A 24,981-nucleotide genomic window follows, 5' to 3' on the forward strand; every position below is an offset into this window, starting at 1 on the left:
CATTTAACCAGTCTGAGTAAGGTAATAGAGTCATAACTGGTTAGGGTCACTGCTGATCACAGCTGCACTAGGGGAGATTACAAATCTATCTGCCTCACATGAAGTGGGGGAAAAAAGGGGTTAGTATTAGTTCAGATACATGAAAAAAAGAAACAGTTTCTCATCAACAAAAGCCTGAAACCAGTGTGAAAATATCTGAATATTGTGTAATATTGTATTGGCTATAGAATCAGTGGTCAATGGAAAATACTCTATTTCCTAAATTTCTTAATGTACTGAAATTTCTGCCTCTTTATTTATTGTGTGTGTGTGTGTGTGTGTGTGTACCCAGAGAAGGAAATTTTCTATGATTTTTGCAAATATCAACACAGAAATAACTTTTACTTGATTATGGTATCCTTTAATTTCTGCTGGCTTTAGAATGTTAATACAGTTGACCCTTGAATAACATGGGTTTGAACTGTACAGGTCCACTTACACATGGATTTTTAAAATAGTATAAATTATAGTACTATATGATCTGAGGTTGGTTGAATCCAAGGATTCGGAACCTTGGATTCAGAGGAACTTCCTATGTGTATATGTGGGAGGGCAGACTATAAGCTATGCATGGATTTTCAACTGTGTAAAGAGTTGGCACCCCTAACCCCCAGCATTGTTCAAGGGGCAGCTGTATTTACTTTAAGATTGTAATATTCATGCTCATGAGAAGAAATTGGGTTACATTTCTCTCTTTGTATACTTTTTGTCCTTTGTTGATAGTAGAGTTTTGCTATTATTATGGAATGATTTACCAAACTTTTTTAAAAATCTGTACTCTGGGACAGTTTATATATAATGTGGAAAATAATCTGCTATTTGAAGTTTGGTAGAATCCTTCTGTGAAATTTCCTGGACCTAAGATCTTTTAAAGAGTAGATTTTAATTTCCTTGGTCATTTCTTTGCTAATAAAACTTCTATTCCTACTTCTACACTTCTTGAATTAATTATAATAACATATACTTTGAAGTGATACACTTCACCTAGTTTTCTAAATTTTTGGCATAAGGATAACTATAATATTTTCTTATAATTCTTACCTTGTTTAATGTAATTTTATATTCCCTTTCCATCTATAATCTTCTTTACCTGTGTCTTTCCTAATTTTTTTCCTTATAATTACCAGAAGTTCAATTTAATGGGATTTTCCAAGAACAAAGTTTTGCTTTTACTGATTGTGCTTAATGTTCATTTTATTTAATCAATTTCTGCTTTTATTAATTCTTTTCTTTAACTTGCTTTTGTTCTATTTTGTCAATCTTTTCTGGTTCCTTAAGTTTATGTGTGTGGCAGGATGAGTAATCAGATATTTGCTGTCTTGGTTTTGTCTGAAACCCAAAGGCCAAAATAATAAGTGACAAGGACCCCTTACATTTCAAAATGACAGTCTAGTTCATCTGTGTACTACTGACAAAAGAGGTAGCTGAAAAGCAGTTTTGTGACCCTTGGTCCCGCACCCAACTTGAGGACATAAAAGGTTTGAGGCAGGAGAGCCAGGAAAGAGCAGTTATTTTGAGGAACTGTTGTTGCTTGGTGGCATTTTCCATCCATACTTCCCCTCCTCAGTGTGTGGGGTGAGTGGGTGGAGGGATGTTCCCTCTGACCTCAAGACAAGTTAGGTGGATTCTAAGTCTTTCATGTAGAATTTCATATCCCTGCCTTCTTTCTTTGCCCTTACTGTTTGAGGGAGCAAAGAGACAGTTTGTGAGAAAATGAAAGGCAGAAAGTGTGTGGCTGGAGCTGTCTGCCTGAGGAAGAGCAAAGAGAGGTGCCTTCTCCACTGACAGCTGAGCAGAGGCATGTGTTTCCCTAGACCAGACATGAATCATAAAAAGGAGAGCCATCTGGCTTTGAACAGACCAGAAAGAGGTAACCCTTAGATACTGAACCTGAGGGGAAAATCTTAAGTGGCCAGGCCAGAGACAGAGCTCTGCCCACATCAAGTGAACTACAATTTGATGTTTCTAGTGAAGAAATCTCTAGAAAGTCCACAAAAATACCCTCATGAAGTCAGCAATGAAGATTCAGCAAACCCAGAGAGCATATCACCACATCACAACCCCCATCACCCTATCAAGTTAGACTTTTCTTACTCCTTACCTCCTTATCCCATCTCTGAATCTGCCCAATCCAACTCTGGAGGGTCCTAATGTCACAGCTAAAAGTGTGGGAGTGGGTGAGGAGGAGCTGACAAAGAAAGGACAGGAGTCTCCACACAATGCCCTCCCCGCTTCCCGCTGAGTCCCGGCCTGAAATGAACCTGAGTTGGGAAAGGGAGAAGTGAAACATAAATAAAATCCCAATGTAGACTATTTCACTAAAATGGGCATTTTAGTTATCTAAATAAGACCAAAACCATTACTAAAGGTGACTGGAGGATTTTTTTATTACCGTTTAAGAGTGATCAGAAAAGCTATGTCCATTTCTCAATATTTTATCCAAGGAGAGGGGAAGAAAGAGATTATAGAATGGATTTTAAAAGATAGTGAAATGAATTTGAAAGTGAATTTGCATTATGTTTGCATCCTATTAATTTCTGCTAGTTCAGCATACCAGTTAGCTAGTCTTAACTCACTTATTTTCAAACTTTGTTTACTAATACACACATTTAAAATTATGAATATTTCTCAGTACTATGTTGACTATATTCCACAGATTATTGTAATTAGAGCTTTCACTTTCATTCATTATAAAGGATATAAATTATAATTTATAATTTGAATTTTAGTTTTATCTGAAGGGCATTTCCAAATGCATGATTTCTTTTGCTACTTTTTGTTGTTAGTTTCTTATTCTACTGCAATTTGGTAAGAAAATTTGTCCTGTGTGATTTCTTTTTTGAATAATGAAGATTTTTCTATGTGGGCAGAGATTTTTATTTGAGGGCTTCAATCCAGCATCAAGGGAGCAGTTCCCATGCCCATAAAATCTCCTTTTTGTAATTTTATTTTCTGACTCCCTTGATTCAGGAACCTCAGGATCCAAGTTCATGCCAGTACGTGTTGGCTAGGTCCTGTATCTCCTTCAGAGTTTAATCCCTTTCCTTGCATAGCATGCCCCACTTCCCTAGTGTGTTACGTTGTGTTGTGACTTGACTCTAGTTATTGGCCTGTAGACTAAGAGGATGGTGGGAGGAAAGATTCTGAGTGGGATGGGTACTGTCTTGCAAGACTGAACCCTCAGTATCATCTCCAAGTAATGGAGGTGTTACAGCCTTTAATAGGACGGGTGCACCACTTCTACAGGCCCAGATGGTTCAGGGAAATCTGGGGTTTCAAGTGTCTCCAGTGCATCAACCAAGATAGTTCCATCCCAAGACTTGGGGGTCCCATTCCTTCTACCAAAGGTGCTACCTTGGTATAGCAGGGTTCCCAGGATTGAGAATTCACTTTTTTTAATGCAACTAGATATCTTTATAATCAAGTCTTGATTCACAGCTCTTTCTGCTGTCCTGCTGCAGAGGTGAGAGTCTCTTCAAAAGCTACCAAGGAGGCCCACCAGCTTTTTCACTTCGCCTTAAACGGGTGATTAATCATCCTTGGCCTTTTATTTTCTTTTTTCCAGTGGTTGGTTGCACTCAACAAAATCCATCTGATTTCATGTTGTTATATTATGATTTCCCCCAAACCTTTCAAAGGTTTGAGACATTGCACCCATCAATGTTTTTCCTCCTACTGTGATCCAGCCTCAGTTCATCACTAGTGAAATTTTAACAACTATACTCTGTGGTAGCTAGTTTCCTATGATGGTCCCAGTTTTACTGTATCCTACATGTAAGTGTCATACATCCCCTTTTCTCTCCCCATGGATCTGGCCGAAGCTCTGATTTCTTGATCAATAGAATATGGTATAAGTGATACTCTTGGCCTAGCTTTTAATTGAACTAGGAGTTTTTACATCCTCTCTTTTGGAACACTTGTTCTTGGAATGTTCCCTCTTGGAACCCAGCTGCCATGTTGTGAAAATCCCACTTGTAGGCACTCTGGTCACCAGTCCTAGGTGATCTTGCAGTTGAAGCCAGCATCAGCCCATGTGAATGAGCCCAGTTAACTTCCTAGTTGATTGCAACTTCAGTTGACCTCTTTGAAGCTGAAGAACTGCCCAATTGAGTACACAGTCATGAGAAATAATGAAATAGTTATTTTAAGCCACTAAGCTTTGGAATTACTTGTTATGAAACAATTTGTAATCAAATTGTGCCATGGTATGTCAGGAGCTACCATACTCCATTCACTACCAATAATGGGGTCTTTATTGTTAGCCAGCTGGTGAGTGATTTAGCTCCAAAATTCCATCCTTAAAGTCGGCTTCCTTGGAGCGCTTGTCACCAACTGTCCGAAATCAAATCCCCTTAGAAACATTTGTTGAGATAGAGAAGACAAAAGGTGTGTACGCACAAAGTTTATTGGGGAGCAATCAGGAAAAATGCCTGCAAGGGAATAAGGGAAGGATTGGGCAGAAGGAGAGGTTGAACATTTCTCCCAGAGGTTTCAGCCAATCCCACAGGGACTCTGGAGATGAGATGGGCCTTTAGAGTTGTCCTGAACTGAGGCAAGAAGTCTAAGATGAGTAACTGTATGCAAGTTGCCCCCGGGGAGCAGGGAGGGGGCTAACTTGAGTGAGGCATCCTTGACAGTACACTACAACATCCACTGTAGTGCCATTTAAAATATTTTGTAATGCTGTTTTTTTTTTTTTACCCCTCTGCCTTTTGTCTATCAGACTTTCTTTGTCCTATTTCCTCTCCCCACCTTGTTGTTTGAAAGCTATAAACACTTTTTATTCTTCTCATTGTTATCCTTACATTTTTGAATGTATATTTAAGCTTATAACTTTCTATCAAAGTCTATATTTAATCAGAATATCTCTAATTTGCCTGGAAGGGATGGGATTAGTAATCTACTTTTATGTGTTTTCTGATCCTAGCCTCTCTCCTCTGCTGCCTCTGTAGAATAATATACTAATCCACATTATTATATTGTGCACTAATAAGTTTTAAAACTTTAGCTTTGGGCTTCCCGGGTGGCGCAGTGGTTGAGAGTCCGCCTGCCGATGCAGGGGACGCGGGTTCGTGTCCCGGTCCGGGAAGATCCCACATGCCGTGGAGCGGCTGGGCCTGTGAGCCATGGCCGCTGGGCCTGTGCGTCCAGAGCCTGTGCTCCGCGATGGGAGAGGCCACAGCAGTGAGAGGCCCGTGTACCGCAAAAAAAAAAAACAAACAAAAAAAACCTTTAGCTTTTTCTTCAGTTAGCACTCATATTCTATATCACTCACTTTCTTGCACATATTAAAGGTTTTACTGCAGTTAATACTATGTTGATTATATCTGAGAGAATTGAAAGGGTGATACATTTTCCTAGTTCCATAATATTTGAAAATGTTATTTTGATTTATTTGAAATGGTAGTTGCTTGGGCATAACACATAGGTTCAAAATCAGTTTTTCCCTTGAACTTTGAAGTGGTTACTTCATTGTCTTCCAGCATCCAGTGTTACTGATGAGAAGTGTGATGAAATTCTGATATTGTTTCTTCGTAGGTAACCTGGTTCTTCTTTCCAGAAACTTCAGTGTTCTTAAATGGCACCAAAATATATCTTGATGGTGGGTCATTTACCTTCACTTTTTTCTTCCGGAATTCCAAATAAATGAAATCATACAATACATACTCTTTGAGGTCTGACTTCTTTTATTCAGCTTAATGTTTTTGAGGCTCATCCATGTTTCTGTGTATTTTAGTAGTTTATTCTTTTTATTGCTGAGTAGTAAAGTTTAATTTGTTTTTCTTTTCTAGTTGTTTGTTGCCAATATATAGAAATACAATGTTTTTTTACATCTTTATTGGAGTGTAATTGCTTTACAATGGTGTGTTAGTTTCTGCTTTGTAACAAAGTGAATCATTTATACATATACATATGTTCCCATATCTCTTCCCTCTTGCATCTCCCTCCCTCCCTAGAAATACAATTTTTGAATTGAATTTAGCACATTGGCTTTGTATTCAGTGACTATAAACTCATTACTTCTAAGAATTCATTTATAGATTATTTTGGATTTTCAGCATAAGCAATTTTATCATCTGTAGATAATGACAGATTCTTTTCAATACTTACTCCTTTTAGGTTTTTTTTTTTTAATCTTGCCTTATTACATTGGTGAAGACCTCCTGTACAATACTGAGTAAAAGTAAGAGTGGTGGTAGAGACCATGCTTTCACCATTTCTGATCTCAGAAGGAAATTTCTCAGCCTTTCACCATTATGATTTTTGCTGCAGATTCTATCTTAGTTTTTAAAATATCTTTTTGGTTTTTATAATTAACAGACTTGACTTTTATCATTTTTTTCTGCATCTAATGAGATGGTCATATGATTTTTCTTCCTCTATCTGTTTCTCTTTTGAGGCCAGGATAAGCTGGTTTATATTATAGGGGAAAAGTTTTAAGGCCAGTATTACTCATGAGCTAATTTTTTTTAAATTAAGCAGTACATAAAAATTATACTATATCATGACACATTTGGGTTTATTCTAAAATAAACCATATATTTTACCCATATTAGCAGATAGAAGAAGAAAAATCTCCAAAATATACAAATAGCTCATGCAGCTTAATAACAAAAAAATGAACAACCTAATCAAAAAATGGGTGGAAGATCTAAATAGACATTTCTCCAAAGACATGCAGATGGCCAAAAAGCACATGAAAAGATGCTCAACATCACTAATTATTAGAGAAATGCAAATCAAAACTCACACTGGTCAGAATGGCCATCATCAAAAAAATCTACAAACAATGAATGCTGGAGAGGGTGTGGAGAAAAGGGAGCCCTTCTACACAGTTGGTGGGAATGTAAATTGGTACAGCCACTATGGAGAACAGTATGGAGGTTCCTTAAAAAACTAAAAATAGAGCTACCGTATGGTCCCGCAATCCCACTCCTGGGGATATAGTCAGAGAAAACCATAATTTGAAAAGATACATGCACCCATATGTTCAGTTCAGCACTATTTACAATAGCCAAGACATGGAAGCAACCTAAATGTCCATCGACATAGGAATGGATAAAGAAGATTTGGTACATATATTTCTCAGGCATAAAAAAGAACGAAATAATGCCATTTGTAGCAACATGGACGGACTTAGAGATTGTCCTACTGAGAAGGACAAATATCATATGATATTGCTTATATGTGGGATCTAAAAAATGGTACAAATGAATTTATCTACAAAACAGAAATAGAGTCACAAATGTAGAAAACAATCATGGTTACCAGGGGAAAAGCGGGGGAGGGATATTGGGAGATTAGGATTGACATATACACACTACTATATATAAAATAAGTAACTAATAAGGACCTACTGTGTAGCACAGGGAACTCTACTCAATACTCTGTAATGACCTATATGGGAAAAGAATCTAAAAAAGAGTGGATGTATGTATATGTATAACTGATTCACTTTGCTGTACAGCAGAAAATAACACAACATTGTAAATCAACTATACTCCAATAAAAATTTTTTAAAAAGTCTTTAGCCTTAGGTAGGCCCTGTGTTCCTGGATCTTGGGGATGTGACCTATTTAGAGCTCTTGCCTTTCCACCATTTGTAATTCTGTTTTCAGGACATATTCCTGCCTTTCTCTTTACCGTAGAGGGATTTTTCCTTTTCCCTTTCCCCATCTGCTGTGGGCTTATGCCAGTAACATTGTTTGTTGTAGGCACAGTAGCTACTGTTCTCCTTCTCCAGGTTTGCACTACCAAGCATGCTTTTTCAGGACTTTCAACCATCTTTTATTTTGTGCCCAGTAGAGTTTGTGGAGAAAAGCCTGCAAGAAGGTGTGAACTCTTCCTCTGTATGTGGCTCCCAGGCTCACATTCTTTTGTTAACTCCCCTAATTTGTTAGTCTTCATATCAAATTCTTATTGGTATGTGGCTGTGTTTGCTGCAGGTAAGCAACTGCCATCTTTCCTTGTGAACACTGTCTCTCCTTAGATTTTAGACTACTTGGTTGTCCTGTGACCCCAGTTCTCTGAAGTGTTCAAGGAAATCTTGACCTTGCATTTTGGCTTTTACTTGTTGTATTATAAGGGTTAAAGCAATGTTTTTTGTAGTGCTCTACATCCTGAGCAGAAACCAGAAATCTTTTTTTAGTTTTTTAAATTGATTTCTAAGAATTCTTCATATATTCTAGTTACATATTCTTTGTCAGATATTTCTATTGAAAATATTTACTCCCAGTTTGTGGCTTGTGTTTCTACTTTCTTAACTGTGTCTCTTGCTGTACTTAGGTTTTAAATTTTGATAAATTCCAATTTTTAATTTTTTTATGTTTAGAACTCACTTTGGCCTAAGACATTTTTATCTACTGTAAGTTCCTGAAGATATGATTTAGTCTTTTCTTTTAAAAGTACTACTGTAGTTTTAGCTTATATGCATAGGTTTATGATCCGTCTTAAATTAATTTTTGTTTGTGTCACAAGGAAAATTTTGAGGTTCATTTTTACCTATATATTTATCCAATTGTTCTAGTACTATTTATTGAAAAGACTTTTCTTTGTGCATTAAATCGCTTTGTTACTTTTTTCAAAGATTAATTGACCACGTGTATCATTTTACTTCTAAACTCTATTCTTTTCCATTGACCTATTCTTTCTTTCCTTACACCAATGCCACACTGTCTTTATTTCTGTAGCTTTATTGTAAATTTTGAAATCAGATATAATGAGACCTCCAACTTTGTTCTTTTTTAGGATTGGTTTTATATTCCAGGTATTTTGTATTTCTTTATACATTTTAGAATAAACTTTTCGATTTCTCCAAACAAAGCGTACTAGCATTAGTCTACATCTCAATTAGGGGAAAATCAACTTGTTAACAATACTGAAACTTCAATCAATGAACATAGTATATCTTTCCATTTATTTCTCTTAGCAATATATGGTGGTTTTCACTGTAAAAGATTTGAATACCTTCTGTTGAATCGATTTGTAATATTTTATGCTTGTTTTATTATATTGTAAATCAGTGGTCCCAATCTTTTTGGCACCAGGGACCAGTTTCATGGAAGACAATTTTTCCATGGACGGGGGTAGGGGGGGATGGTTCAGGTGGTAATGCAAGTGGTGGGGAGTGGCAGATGAAGCTTCGCTCACTTGTTCACCTCTCACCTCCTGCTGTGCGGTCTGGTTCCTCACAGGCCACGGACCAGTACCAGTCTGCGGTCCGTTGGTTGAGGACCCTTGTTGTGAATGAAATATTTTTATTGCATTTCCAGTTGTTTCCTGCAGCATGTAGAAATATAGTTGATTATTTTATTTTGACCTTGTACCCTGTGACCTTGCCAAATTCATTTATTAATATTAGGAACCTAAGTCAAATCCTAGGATTTTTTATGTAAAAATCGAGTCATTTATAAATGGGAACAGTTTAATGTCTTCCTTTTCAATATTTATGGACTTTTAATTTTACCTAAAAGAATTCCTGATGCTACTGTTACAGTTTTTATTTGGCTTTATTGAGATACAATTTGCACACAATAAAATCCATTATTTTTAAAAGTATAATTGAAGAGTTTTGACAAATGCATGAAATCATGTAACAACGATCAAACTCTAGATAGAGAACTTTCTGTGTCCACCCAAATCCCCCCAAACCCATATTCAGTCAATCCTCTACCCTTCCTTGGCCCCTGAGAACCACCAATCTGCATTCTGTCACTTCATTTTGCCTTTTCTTGAATATTATTTAGAAGGAATTATATGTAGTATTTTGTATTTTACCTCTACATATATTATAAACCACAAAATTCAGTGTTATAATTTTTGCCTTAAACCATGAGTTGTCTTCTAAATAAGAGAAGAATATGAAATATAGCCTTTTTTATTTACCCATATATCCCATTTTTGCTGTCTTTTTTTGGGGGGGGGTATGTCTGAGTTTCCATCTTGTTTATTTCCCTTCAGCCTAAAAATATTCCTTTGGTATGGAGTTCTGGATCTACTGGGGGTTTTTTTCTTTTAGTAGTTAAATATCTTCAAAGTTAAAAAACTTTAGAGATATAATTCCATTGTTTTTTATCCTACAGTATTTTTGATGAGGCATCATCTGTCATTTGTATTACTTTCCTTTATATATAATATATTCCCCCTCCCCCCTCTTTCTCTCTCTCAGAAGGGGATGCTTTCAGAACTTCTTTAAAAATCTATTGTTGGGGGCTTCCCTGGTGGCGCAGTGGTTGAGAGTCCACCTGCCAATGCAGGGGATGTGGGTTCGTGCCCCGGTCCGGGAAGATCCCACATGCCGCGGAGCGGCTGGGCCCGTGAGCCATGGCCGCTGAGCCTGCGCGTCCGGAGCTTGTGCTCTGCAACGGGAGAGGCCACAACAGTGAGAGGCCCGCGTACAGAAAAATAAATATATATATATATATATATATCTATTGTTGGGAGCATTTGACTTAGATAGACCTATGTATGATTTTATTTCTATTTATTCTCTTTGGGTTTCTGAGATTCTTGAATCTGTAAGTTGATGTCGTTTACCTAATTTGAGGACATTTCAACTATTTTTTTTTTTTTGATGTTGGGGGTAGGAGTTTATTAATTATTTATTTTTGCTGTGCAAGGGCTCTCTCTAGTTGTGGCAAGCGGGGGCCACTCTTCATCGTGGTGCGCGGGCCTCTCACTATTGCGGCCTCTCTTGTTGCAGAGCACAGGCTCCAGATGCGCAGGCTCAGTAGTTGTGGCTCACGGGCCTAGTTGCTCCGCGGCATGTGGGATCCTCCCAGACCAGGGCTCGAACCCGTGTCCCCTGCATTAGCAGGCAGATTCTCAACCACTGCGCCACCAGGGAAGCCCTCAACTATTATTTTTTCAAATAAATTTTCTGCCGGAATCTTTCACCTTTCCTCCTGGAAATTCAGTTACATGTAAGGCAAATTGATATTGTCCAAAAATTCACTGAGAATTGCTCATTTTTAAAAAAATATTTTTTCTGGGCTTCCCTGGTGGTGCAGTGGTTGAGAGTCCGCCTGCCGATGCAGGGGACACGGGTTTGTGCCCCGGTCCGGGAGGATCCCACATGCCGCGGAGCGGCTGGGCCCGTGAGCCATGGCCACTGAGCCTGCATGTCCGGAGCCTGTGCTCACAGTGAGAGGCCCACGTACCGCAAAAAAAAAAAAAAAAAAAAAAATTTCTTTTTGTTCTCTAGATTGGATAATTTCTGTTTTTATTAGTTCTCTATTGATTCATAACAAATTACTCCAAAATTCAGTGACTTATAGCAGCAATAATCATTTAGCTCTCACAGTTTCTATGAATTTAGAATTCTGAATCATCTGAAATTCTGAATTGTTGGGTGTTTTCAGCTGAGGTCTCTCATGAAGTTATAGTCAAATGTTGGCTGGAGATGCAGTCATTTGAAGGCTTGATTGAGGTTGGGGAATCTACTTCAGTTGTGGCTTACTCTCATGCAAGCTGGTTCTTCTCCCCATCAGCATCTCCTTGGAGCTGCTTGAGTAGCCTCATGTCACGGCTTCCATCAGAATAAGCAATCTAAGAGATCAGGGCAGAATCTGCAATGCTTTTATGACCTTGGAAATCACACACCTTCATTTCCACCATGTTCTATTTGTCACATAAGTCAACCGTAATTTAATGTAGTAGGTAAACTCAGAAGAGCATGAATACTAAGAAGTGAAAATCAGTGGGGATGATCTTGGAGGTTGGATACCATATTCTATTTTCAAGTTCACCCACCCTTTCTCCTGCAATCTGCACACTTCTGTAAACCCTTTGAGTGATTTTCTCCCCCAAATTCCAGGTAGTTTGCTTGTTCAGTTCTTAAATTTCTAATGGTTTATTTTGAATCATTTTCATATCTCTGATAGGAATACCCATCTGTACACTAATTATGACTATCTTTTCCTTTAATTATTTGAACATATTTATAATAGCAGTTTAAAATAATTTGTCCATGAATATCAACCTATGAGTCATCTTGGGGTTGGTTTCTGTTGACTGATTTTTCTTTTGACTATGGTTCACATTTTCCTACCACTTCATGTATCTAGTCTTTGTGTGTGTGTGTTTGTGCATGTGTGTGTGTAGACTGGATTGTCAGTGACTCTTTGGAGAGATTCTGGATTCCATTATCTTTTTCCTGAATAGATTTTTTTTCTTCTAACCCACAGTTAAATTTGATGGGACTCATATTTCAAACCATGTCTCCCCTGTGGTGAAGAACAGCTAAAATTTCTTCTTACCATTTTCAACCTTCCAGTTATTGCTTTGTCCTTTTTGCTGGGTTCCTCAGAATTTCCCACACATATATGTAGCTCAGAGGTTAGCCTATTATTTGAGCACATCTACATGTAGATTTTTGGATTCTTCCACTGTGGTCCCTTCTTTCTGGAATTTCCTCCTCAATTTTCAGCCTCTCTGCCAGGCTTGAATTCTGTTTTCTGACACCTCAAGCAACTAAGAGTTGTGCTGCCTGCAGAGCCCTCAGAGGAAAAGCTGAATAAATGTGCATCTTATTCAGAAGAGTTCCTTTCTTTCATGGGTTGCATCATTTCCAGTTTTCTGATTTTGGTGGTTCTTTCTGCACATTTAAATAACTGTTTTTATACTTAGTTCAGAGTTTATAATTGTCATATTCAGGAAGGTTAGTCATACCAGCTACTTTGCCATACCAGAATGGAAACTTGTCCATTTATATTTGAGTGAGACATAAAATAGCTCATTAGTAGCTTTGGGTTCCTTATCCTGTTCAATGATGGGCTTCACTGTATGGTGTTAACAAAAACCAAGTTCCTTTGTTGGCAGGGGCGGTATCCTAATTGTCAGTATCCACAGATCCCCCTCACCTTGGGTTGTTTAGTTTTCTCATTGAGGAATCCTCCAATTTCTGCATGGCTGAGATTGTGATAGATACAAGCCTATTTTTCAGCATCCTGAGATCCTGTTGGACCTGGAAGTCTCAGTTTATTATGTAGAGTTTCATGAATCCCTTTGTGTTTAATACATTTGTAGCTATACCTTGTGATCTAAGACATACTTTATTTTTTGTTCAAAATTTCCAAAGATTAAATGTGCTCTCTTTTCGAAGAACTTAGGAAGTGTGTTTTTTGGCTGTGAATGATAGAAGAAGAAATGTAGAGGCCTAAGAGCTTCTTATAAAAAAGCACTGAACCAATGTCTTATTCTCACTCCACTTTTAGAAAGATCTGGTACTCTAATTCCTGAGCATTTCTGGAATTCTGTGGTAAGAATTGTATTTCTTCATATTGGCTTCTCCATTGCAAATCTGGGTTTCAGGTCTACCCAGTCTTCTGAGTGAGTGACCACTGTTCATTTGTTCCAAGATTTTAAGTTTTAGTTGATATTATTTCTTCCTTTCTTTTTGTGGATATATGCATTTGTTTCTTTTCTGTCATTTTAGGTGATATTGCATAATGAGTGACAATAAATTGCATAGATTCTATTCCTGTTCCATCTGTTTTAAAATAAATTTTTTCATCTTCAGTTTTTAAATAAACTACATTCATGAAACCAAATACCCTCTTTTTAATCTGCAGCTAATAACACTTTTAGAAAAGCCAGTTGTGAAAAGCATAGGTGTCAAATAACTAAACCAATGTTGAATGTAAATATCAATTCTACTATCACCTCTGTATCATGAAATGGTCTTTCTCTAGCTATTGTTCCCTAAAATAGCAGGAGAAAAAAAGGTTTACCGTCTCTTTCAGTGTAATATGCTTGCTTTCAACTCATGAGTTGAAAAGAATTGTGAATAAAAGAATTGCTCACAACAGGCAGGTATCTACATGCAGTGCTGCCACTTCAGGACTTACCTCAAAAAGGTGTAAATAAAAGTGACCTAGCCACTACTTCATGCCCATCCCACCACCAGCCAGTGCCAAGGGAAACTGATTTAGTAAGAACTAGAATTTACTTTCAAGAGCTTCATCAGTTTGCTTTGCTTGTATACTTGGTTTTCTAACGTGAAGATTAGTGAATTCATTCTCTGAAAAGTAACAAGTCATGTGAGCATTTTGTCTTTCACCATATAATTCAGTATTAATTGAATTTGTGTGAATCTACATGTACTTGCTATTTTTTAGGCCATTTGTAAACTGATCATATGCTAATCTTCATAAAATTACCTGTGAAGAATAGTTTCTGTATAGTTTATTTTTCATTTTCTGTCAACTAAGGGTCAATTCCTATCATTAATTGGTTAGATTTGGGGGGTTTGTTTTTGCTTTTTTTGGTTTTGCTTTGTTTTTGGTAGTTCACCAATATAGCACAAAAGCTCTTAAGTGTAAGAAATTAATCAGTAATAGTGGAAACTATTGGACCGTGTTTACTGGTGTAATCAGGAATGGGGACACACTGAGAAGAGTTTAATGCATGTTGCAGGAAAGTCAGAAAAGAAAAAAGACTAAAAGTAATACCTGTGAAGTAAGATTAAATAAAGGGCTTAAAGTTATTTAGCCAGAAATGAGATATGATGTAATGTCTTTATATATACAAAGATTTATTACAGAATATAATGACTAATTGTTGTTCATTTCTGCTGAAATCTAAAAAAAGTTCAAGGGTAGAAATATAAATGATATAGATTTAACCAATACTTAGAAGGATAGCCTAAAGGTTTATGGGCAGACATTAGAATGCTTGTGATGGGACACATCTCTTGGGAAGAGGAAAGAGCTTTAAATGTAGCAGTCTTCTCTGTCATGAATGATGACAAGTCCTGCTTTAAGGCAGAGGGCTGGACTAGTTGGATTCCATAGGGCCCTTCCAAACCTGTAATTCTCTGGGTCACTTCTGTTGCTAGCCTTCAGAAGCTGGGAGTCAACTAGACATAGCAAATACCCGCCCTTCCAGGAGCTCCAAAAGTGCCACAGGATGCAGTGCCAGCAGCAGCACGGCAGCACCTATTACAACTGAAGACTTCATTCAAAGGTGAGTCAGGTCACCGTGGACCCAGACACTTCCCTTTCCTCCAGCTTTCACTGGCTCTGGGCATTGGAGCCCTGGAGGATCGGCGACCAGAGGACACCCTTCCCATCCGTCAATATAACCTTTGACAGAGGGAGGAACAAGGGATGGCAGGTTAGCTGGTGCTGGGTGGGAGGGGCTCGCCAACTAGACGCGCTCAAGGAGAGATGAGTTGCGCCAGCAACAGCCAGGTCCCTTTCTCACCATCCTGCTGGCCACCCGGACCCATGTGCTCCCAGAGCGCGCTGGGCGCTCAACACTCGGAGCGATTGTCCCTGTGCGCTCGGTCTCTTCCAGGCACCCGATTCCAGCGGGAGGTAGCGTGGGATGATGCTTTGGCCCTTGTGCCTTCCCCAGTCTCCAGCATCCGGAGGCGCCCTAGCTGGCTCCACCGCAGCCACTGCCAGAGAGGGAGAAAGGAAAAAAAAGGGAGGGGGGTTGGAAAGGCACGGTGGAGGGAGGTAGGGAGGGAAGGACCGAAGGGGGAGGGAATCACTCTCCTTTGCAGTGCCTCCGCCTCCTCTCTCTCGCCAGCGGCGACTGGGGTTCTCCCTCCACACCGTCTCCCAGTTCCTCGGCCCCTTCTCCGCCCACCCTCCCGCCAGAGCGTGCAGAAAGGGAACCGCAGCCCGAGCGCGGCTGACGGCGCCGGGGGAGGCGGCCGTGGGTGTGTGCGTGTGTTTGAAGGACGCCACCTCTCGCTCCTGCGTTCGCAGGCGGTGACTGGCGGCGGGGCTTCTCGCTCCGGCAACGGTGGCGACCGCGGCGGCGGCTTCCGGAGTCCCGCCGCGAAGATGCTCAAAGTCACGGTGCCCTCGTGCTCCTCCTCGTCCTGCTCTTCGGTCACCGCCAGTGTGGCCCCGGGGGCCGGGAGCCTCATCCCGGATTACTGGATCGACGGCTCCAACAGGGATGCTTTGAGCGATTTCTTCGAGGTGGAGTCGGAGCTGGGACGGTAAGGCGGAGGGGGCGGGGTGGCGAGCTGGGGCGTTGGGGGGCGCCCTGGACCTGGTGGAGCCGGGCGCCCTGTGCGCGGGCTCGGGCTTCTGGGGAAGCCCGCGGCGCGCAGTGGGCGCTCTCCCTCTCGCAGCGACAGCTCCCGAGGATGCGGGAGCCGGCCTCACTGCCCTCCGGTTTCTACCCGCTCTGGGAGAGAGCTCAGCACCGTGCAAGTGCGAGTCGGGTCTCCCCGGGAGCGCCCAGGCCGGTGCAGCTGCTAGCAGCAGCCCGACTCTCTCCCACTCTCCCTCCTCCTCACCGCCTGCCACTTCCCTTGCGTGACAGCTCCCACCGCACGTGGGCCCTGCTTTCCCAACTGGTGTCTTTGCTCACGATTATATCTTGCCAGAGGGTCCTGTTTGTCTAGTTATTTTTTGGATTGGGGGGTGGAGGGAGCCTCTCCAAATCATGACAGAATTATTAAATTAGATTCTTTCTCTTTCCCCTCATCAAGCTCTTCAAAGCAAGTGGCACTAGAAATTAAACTTAAACACTAGCTTCCCTGCAGAGTCTGCTCAGGAGTGAAGGGGAAATGAATCATGTAAGAGAGTTGAAGGCAGAATAATGAACTAGTGTGGCTTTAAAGAAAAAGCAGCCCTTGGGGTGGTAATTAGTGAGAAGAGTTCTGCGGCTCTTCTTTCATGTGCTGGAGTGATTTGTTTAAATTATGTATGCAGAAAACCACCTCCTGGGGTTGTAGAAATATTCCTCATCCCTTCTGTGAAGATCCAAACAGGTAGTGGTTTTGCCATGTGAATGATGCCATATGTTCTCATATTTTTATCCATTGAAAAATATTTTTCCCTTCCTTCCTTTTTCCTTTTTTCCTTTCTGCTATCCATAGGTAAGGGACTTCTTTTCAACACTCATTTTAGAACCAGGCCCTTTATTATAGGGAATCTAAAGATGTAATTTCAGCTTTTAACAGGTTGAAGCTTCTGTACTTAACTATTTCTTTGCAATTTTATTTTCCATTCTTTTTTTGCTGGAAACAGTTTAGCTAACAGCCATTTTATTTTTCATGGCATTGGAGACTACAGTGTGGGATTCTGGATGTTGGTACCTAGTGGGACTGTAAGGGCCACTTTTCCCCTCCGAATTGCCACTACTATTAATGGCTCACTGAGTGCAGAAGGTGTGGAAGAAAAGCAAAACTTCTGAATGAAAATTTAGGAGTTGCCACTGTTTTAAAATGTTTCAGAATATTTGAGCATTGAATAATGCATACATAAACATCCTGTTCTGATCAAGTTTTTCAATGTTCATCTGAAGATCTGCTGTAGTATGCATTCCCTAGTAGGTTGAAAATGAAATATCTCCTTTTGTAAGGTTTGAAGCCTACATAATTGTATGATGAGCTGCAGTGGAACAGTGTAAACTTCTGATTAAAGTGATAATCTACTTAAAATTGATGAGTTTTAGAAACTGCCACCTAGTAGAGGAAGTGCCTGATGGTACTCCAGGGACTGTCTCAACACCAAATCTAACTGCTTTCTGAGTAATGTTTACCTTAGATGCTCCTAATTGGCTATGACTTACCATCAGCACACGTTATCTTTGTGATTAAGCTTTGCCCTCAGGAAGCTCAAGAAATTTCCTTTAATGTAAGGAATGGGAAAATGTGTAGAAAAATAAATAAACTACAAATTGTGTGTATATACTAGATGGTAGACTTCATAGGGAAAACCTAAGGAATTTGGAGTTTATTATACTTTTTAAAACAGCTTGTTATATTTTGTACTAAATTTTGGAGCGTGAATATAAATCAATTATATATTGCTAAGACTGTCACTCTGCTAGCTAATCATTTGATTACCATGAAAATCACAGAATTAAAATATTTTGAGAAGAGATTTAAAATTGTTACTTCTGTCCTCTTTTTCAGTATTCATGTATATTAGGTAAGTTCTTTGTAGATGGCAGAATTGGTGAGGTGCATACTTACTCCATTTGGTTGAGACTTTGAGAAATATTATCACTTCATGGTCAAAGTTGTTTTTTTTTCAACAAAATAAACCTAAAACATAAAGCAGCTCTGTTACAAATACAATTAGTAAGAATCTATAAAGCCAGAGAATGCAACAGAATTATAATTGTAGATATTGACTGAGTGACTAGTTTTCTTCCTCACAAGTGATAAAGTTGAGGCTCAGTCTATTGGTTTCAAGTCTTTACTCTCTTTACTCCCAGTCTTGGGCCAAGTCTGCCTGCCAGTGGTGACTCTAAAGCCAAAATATTTAATTCATTAGTAACACAGTTGTTATTAAGAGTAAGAGAACAATGCCCCTAGTGTTGTGTGGTGCCATTTTGGTTAGTTCCAGGATGTAGACAGTTCTCTCCAGATCAAGTATAGATTAAGTTATAGAGTAATCTATTACAATTACATGTTGTAAGCAGACAGTTCCCTCCAGATCAAGTATAGATTAAGTTATACAGTAATCTATTACAATTACGTGTTGTAAACTAGTGACTCCTGAATTCAAGAAAATTGGACAAATGACCATTAGGGCAACATAGCTTGAGGATGTATTTGGGGATTTCAGGGAACAAGATTCCCAAGGCTGTAACCACTTGAATCCCCTGGATGGTACTGATAGCACCAATCCACCAATCCATTCAGACCAGGGTAGATGTGATAGCTTTCTTTTTTCAGGATGAGGGTGAGGCAGGAGCTGAAGCAGGGACTGAAGCAGGGGCCGAAGGGTGTTGAAAGGAATTATCTAAGAGTTTCAGGCAAACTAATTTATTTTCCCAAAAACCACATTTGAAAATACTGCTATGTTTATAAAATTTGTTTAAAAGTTTACAAAAATCAAGTTTACAACAAATTCAGTTCTACTCAAAAAAATAAATTGACCGTGATCCTGTTCAGGACTCCATATCTTAAAGAGTGGTTGGTCCTTTGCCCAGTGATTTGAGAAATTGGTATTTTAAAGGTTTTTCCAAGGGAGAAGGGACCCTCTCTCTGGTCCAGATTCTGCCGGGTGGTTTGGCAAACAGAGGGACAGGATTTGGCCTGGGCTGCTCTGTGGTGATGATTTGGCCCTGTGCATCCAAACCCATGTTCTCTCTTCAGTTATTTCTCACCTTTTGTTTCTGTCTGTTGTATGAGATTGAAAGAATGTTTGTAACAAAATCAGATGTATTCCCCCACACACACAAGTTCAGGGAAGCAAATGAAAGATAATTAGGACAAGAGAATAAAAGTGTGAAAATCACAGAATTAAAGTATTTTGAGAAATACTTAGGTTTGCTCTCTTTTTCAGCATAGAAATTGAGTTTTTGGAATCTTTTCTTTTTTAATTTCCATTACATTTCACTATAGTTTCTTTAGGCTAATGACTTTCAGTACCTGCCCACCACCCAACTTGATTCACAATTTAAAAAAAAAACTTATATAGCAACCTAATTTAAGCATAATTATATAGGATCCCTTGTTATGTGTGTTCTTGCTCAGGAAACAAATTTAGATAGTGAGTCATATGTGTATATAAAATGGAAATAAAAGCTTCATAAAACAATGTTTATTTTTATTACCAGCAGTGTACTCTAATATTTCCTATTCTGTGCTGTTTAATTTTATTCTAGTTCCTTAAAAATATTGGTTGAACCTACATGATTTCACATCCCACTAGTAGGTTGTGATTCAGTTTGAAAAGTACTGTTTTAGGCCGTAAATCTGTGTATGCCAGATGAAAGTATGAGTATGAGTATCTTCCTTTCGAAAGATGCCATGCAGAACAATTGGTAACATTGAGTAGTGACTGATTGCATAGCTCTGTAAAGAAAAATCCCCCTGTCTTTCCTTCCAACATTATTGGGTTTCCCTTTTCAAACACTATTGGAAAAACTCTGGTTTCTCCACGAGGCCTGCTGAGTGGAGTGTATTCTGGACTGGCTGAGCAGTTCAGGAGGCTGGACCAGGAGCACCTTCACTGTGGAGTGGAGGAATCCAGAGGCCTGAGCAGGGCTGTAGTCCACTCGGTAACATGTAACTTTGTTCCCAGGTAATGGTCAGCAAATGCTTCCTGTAAGGAAACAGCAAAGTGTGCATTTTCTGAAAGGAGGGCTCCAACCTGTGCTCCTGGCTGGGGAGGAATCGGATCCTCTCTTTTCCCTTTTCCCTTCCTTCCGTTTGTTCAAGTCCGTTCCTGAGCCATTCTTAGCCAGTGCTTCTTGGGCTCTTGGTCTTTCCCTCCCACTGTCCTTTAGGGCCCCACAGCCTATCCAGCGTATCCCCACAGCTGGCTATGGATCTCCTGCCACACGCACTGTACTTGGTATCTTAAGCTCTTTTGGGGATGATGTTGTTGTTTTTTTTTTATCTCACTAGGAATTTAAAGTATACTTGTTCAGTCCCTCTCGTGTTCTCTGTGCACCTGATTCTCTTCTCAGGCAGTTGACACAGTAGCAAGGTGGGATTGCATTTGGGAGAACAGAAACTGGGGCTGCACAGGCTCTTCGCACCAACACTGACTACAAGTTCTGGAAGGCAGGGTCTGTAGATTTGGCTGGTTCACTCTTGTGTGCTCATTGCCTGGCACAGTACTCAGTACTCAGCAGGTGCTCAACAAATGATTTTGAAGAGAATGAATGAATGATAACAAAGTGGGCCAGGCACTGTGGGTCCTGATGTGATGATCTCAGTTCTAAGGACCCCAAGGAAAGGGAAATCTGGTGACCTGTTTGACGTGTGTGACCATGATCTTAATCTCACTCAGCACTGGTTTCCTTTCTTGGCAGTATTGATAACTGCCACCTCTGTAGCTTGTTGGTGTTGAAAATAATGCTGCTTTTCTGTTGGCAGAGTGCTTTGTGGCTCTGAAATGAAAGGGATTCAGTTTCACCTTTGCTATCATTTTACCACAGGCATGTCAGAATTAGGAGTTAAATCAACTTGAATTTAAAAGCATGAAATGCCTCCAAGCTATGCCAACCACTAAAGTTAATACATAGTAAATGCTAAATTTGAAAATACTCTCATTGTAAAGAGCCTTAAAGTCAAGTGAAGATTATGATAGGCTCATTATTTTAAGAATGCACTCTTTTTCCATGTTTAAATACTGTTGCAAGGGTAAAAATAACTCCTAATTTGGAAAAATAAAAAGACACAGGTGCTATCAGCTTCTAAGTTGTTCTGGTGAACTTTACTTGAAAAAAAAGAAAGAGAACGAAAACACTAACCACAAAATAGCTTCAAAGACCTTTCTTGTAAATGCTTTACCCTCAGACACATCTGTGTGGATTATGTGTTTGCAATAATACTTTTGAGAATAAAGTACTGAGTGGTAGCCAAGCGAACTGTTTCAGCTACTAATTGTTATGTTGTTTTATGTTAATGATTTTTTTTTGCTAGCTTAAAAAGTAGTTCTCTTTAGACTCCCTTTCATGAAAGCTAACATCTAATAAAAAATACTGAATTTTAAAAATTTCAAGGTCAGGTTTATTCTGCAAAATATATTATTTGAGTCAATGAACCATATAGTTCAAGCCAAAGAATAACTTTACATGAAGTCAATAGCAGCTAGGATCAAAGTTTTACTCAAATTGTATTAATCTTTACCTTAATTACGTTTAAAAATCTATTTGATAGTGCAGGAAAATCTGAAAATTTCATAACTCCAATGGTTTAATTAGGAAGTTAGATCTAAATATTGATGGCATAGTATTAGCATACAAAGAACATGTACTCTTCAGTGCAGTCTATTTTAAAATTCTAATTGCTAATGGAGGGCAGTGGCTGTGTGGGTGATGTAAAATAATGAAAGGTTTGGGTGGGAGATTTTCCTCAGCAATCTTATCAGTGGCAGATCAGATCAGGACAGAGTGCTGCATAGAGGATGATTTATAATGATGGGCAAAAGGTAGTACCTGTAAAGCTTGCTCTTTCTCTCAGAGCAGTTTCTCAACTTTGGCACTGTAGACATTTGGGGCCAGATAATTCTTTGATGTGGGGCTGTCCTGTGCATTGTAAGATGTGTAGCAGTGTCCCTGGCCTCTGCCCACTAGATGCCAGAAGCAATCCTCCCCCAGCCACCCCACCCCCACCAATTGTGACTACCAAAAATGTCTCTAGACATTATCAAGTGTTGAGAACCACTGTCTCAGAAGCCTGAAGCTAGTCTTTTACATGATTTTCTTTTAGTTATGTAGCTGGTTAACAAGGAGTTTGATGGAATAAAGTCATTTGGCTTTATTGATTATCTGCTACAACCAAATGTTTCTGACTTTTTTGTGTATTACTGTTGATTTCTGTTGTATATGCATACCATCTGTGCTATAATTTGCTTAATATTTTTGTTTAAATCACCTCATTTTTGTTAACCTAAATTTATTTACTGAGAATACTTATTTTCATTAAATTGAAAACCAGTATTCATCCCATAAATAGAGGCAATAAGAACAAAGCATTTTTCCTAAATCATAGCTAGAAATTCTTGCCTCCAGAAGGCTCCAAGCCTGAGAATTGTTTTCTCTTTGTTAAAAAGGGAGATTATCAAAGATTAGCAAAGTTAAAACCATAGTGGCACAAATTGAGGTTTTCTTCTTGATGTAATCAGACGATTGAAAATAATTGAAAAGAGAATGATGTTGTCATTTTTTGATTCCTTGTTATTTGATTCCATGTCTTCATGCCACTTAATGTCCTCTCTGTTACAAGTCTGATCCTTTGAATAACTATGAGCTAGGCAATTTATGGTGCAGGGGGCAGGGTGAGGGGGATAGAGTATGAATGAATATGATAAATAAAACACTACTTGGCCTCCACATGTATAGTTTCCTTGTAAGGCACCAACAATTAATCTAATATGAGATAGATAAATAAATAAAACTAATACCGGATGGAGATAATGAGAATTACAGCAGTCTTTACAACAGAGTGATAATTCTGACTGGGAAGATTGAGGTCTTCATTGGGAGGGGTGGATCTTGAATTTTGGCAGGATTTTAACAAGGTAGAGCTTTGGTGAAGAGCATTCCAGATGGAAAATACATTCTAAAGCAAAAGGCAAAAAAAAATCTGGCAGAAGAATGTGGGGTGTACATTTTATTTTTCAGACTTTACAAAGCATGAACATTGTAATGACAGATAAGGTTGGGAGGGTAGGTTGATTATCAGACCAAAGAAAGCCTGTAAAAAAAAAAATGACTGAGTTTGTATCAACCGAAAACCAAAATTATAGATAAAGAGAAGGAAACCATTATGAGAACAAAAGGTGCCTATAGAAGCAGCTTTGTCTTGGGCTAAAGATGTGGGACTCAGAACTTGCCACTAACTCACAATGTAGATAAGTGAGGGGGGTGGGTAAGAGAGAACTTACCATGTTGGTTGAAAAAAAAGAAAGAAAAAAGAAACCCTGCAGCACTCTAGACTAGAATAAAAAGGGGAAGTGTGGGATTGAAGGGATTAAGATCAGTTACCTACACTGGGTAAAGAGCCTGTAAAGGGATAGACAGTAACTATTTTAGGTGTGGGCTGCAGATCTCTGTGGCAACTCTCAACTCTAATGATTGAGTGAAAACAGCCATAGACAACGCAGAAACCAATGCACATGGCTGTGTTCCAATAAAACTTTATGACAGTAAAATTTCAATTTCATATAATTTTCACATCACATTCTTTTGATTTTTAAAAAACATTTTAAAATGTAAAAACTCTTCTTAAGTTGTGGACTGTTCAAAAGTAAGTGACTGCTGTATTAGGCCCTTGGCTGGAGGTTTGCTGACTCCTGACCTAGATCAGTCAAGGTAAACTTCTACTCCTCCTCAGTTATACGAGAATTTCAGGTCAAAATGATCTCAAAACTTCATTTATTCAAGGAATTACCTTTAATCTCCCTTTTACTTTGAACATGTCAACCTGATATTAGTTTTTCCAGTGGGCACAGGCTTTAAGTTCATTCTCATCCTTTTTCTACATCTGTTGAAACTATATCAGTTGCAGTTCTTAACCTACGTATCACGTTGGCTAGCTCCAATCATCATTCATGTTTCTGAAAATGAAGTAGCTTTATTTGAAGTGTGTTTAAGTTAAATTTCCATACCATGATCAGCATTCACATTCAAAGACTATTGGAGGGTCATTTGTTTTGTGTATAATAATTAGATTTCAAGTTGCTCATTCTTCTATTATATTTGAAGTGACAGTCATTATAAAGTAATATGCTAAATCAATAAAGATTTGCTTCTAATTAGTAAAGTTTAATTCATTTTTCTGTTTACTAATATATTATCTGCATGTTGAATAATCCTTCTATATGCCATACACATATGACAGGTGGACTAATTAAGGTCCTTTAAGTTGAGACTGTTTAAATAAGCATTTTTTTAATGAAAAGTTATTCTTTCTTAGTTTGAATAGAGTTTAGAGCTAACTAAAGCATTCACTCATATCTTAACTAGAGCAGAGGTCTCCAAAGTGAGATGTTCATATCCAGGGGGTGCATAGTATAATGGGATGCTAGAAGAACATATTTTTTTTTCTAATTTTTGCTTTTTTAAAATGTTTTGAAAAGAACATTACATATTGGTTCAATAGCATATGTATTGCATTTATAGGTACATAAGTATACACAATTTGGGAGCATGTGCTCAAGACATTTTATTTGATGATTACTGGATCAAAGAATGGTAGTTCTGAGTGGTTACTGAATAAGTTTTTTACTTATATTTAAATACTAACATTTTGCTATATGAAAATGATTTTAAAGAAAATACATAGATCAAAATGCAGACAAAAATCATATTGCAAGGTGTGACTTTGTGCAGAAAGGGGAAGTGGGCACATATGTGCACTTGTTATGCATTTTAAGACTGCCTGATGAAAGATTTTGATAAGAACGTAACTGCCATTGTAACCAAAAAAGTCATATGGCAGAGTAAAGAAAAAGAGAAAAGGAATACAGTTTGCCCATCAAGCAGAGGGTTAAATGAATTTTGTTT

At 38.7% G+C, this 24,981-nt stretch overlaps 1 protein-coding gene across 1 annotated transcript in view; it reads left to right on the top strand.

Moving 5' to 3' along the window:
* Positions 1-15,224: 15,224 nt before the first annotated feature.
* The window catches only part of CAMK4 (calcium/calmodulin dependent protein kinase IV), a 232,622-nt gene continuing 222,865 nt past the window's right edge, over positions 15,225-24,981 (top strand). Inside the window, exon 1 of the mRNA XM_089908425.1 lies at positions 15,225-15,994. Coding sequence (XP_089764551.1) covers positions 15,267-15,994 — 728 coding nt within the window. The 5' untranslated portion in view covers positions 15,225-15,266. The remainder of the gene's footprint in view (positions 15,995-24,981) is intronic.

Source organism: Delphinapterus leucas, chromosome 3, assembly GCF_059928025.1.
Source record: "Delphinapterus leucas isolate spDelLeu-1000000601 "Yukka" chromosome 3, BTC_Dleu_Yukka2, whole genome shotgun sequence".
Lineage (NCBI taxonomy): Eukaryota > Metazoa > Chordata > Mammalia > Artiodactyla > Monodontidae > Delphinapterus > Delphinapterus leucas.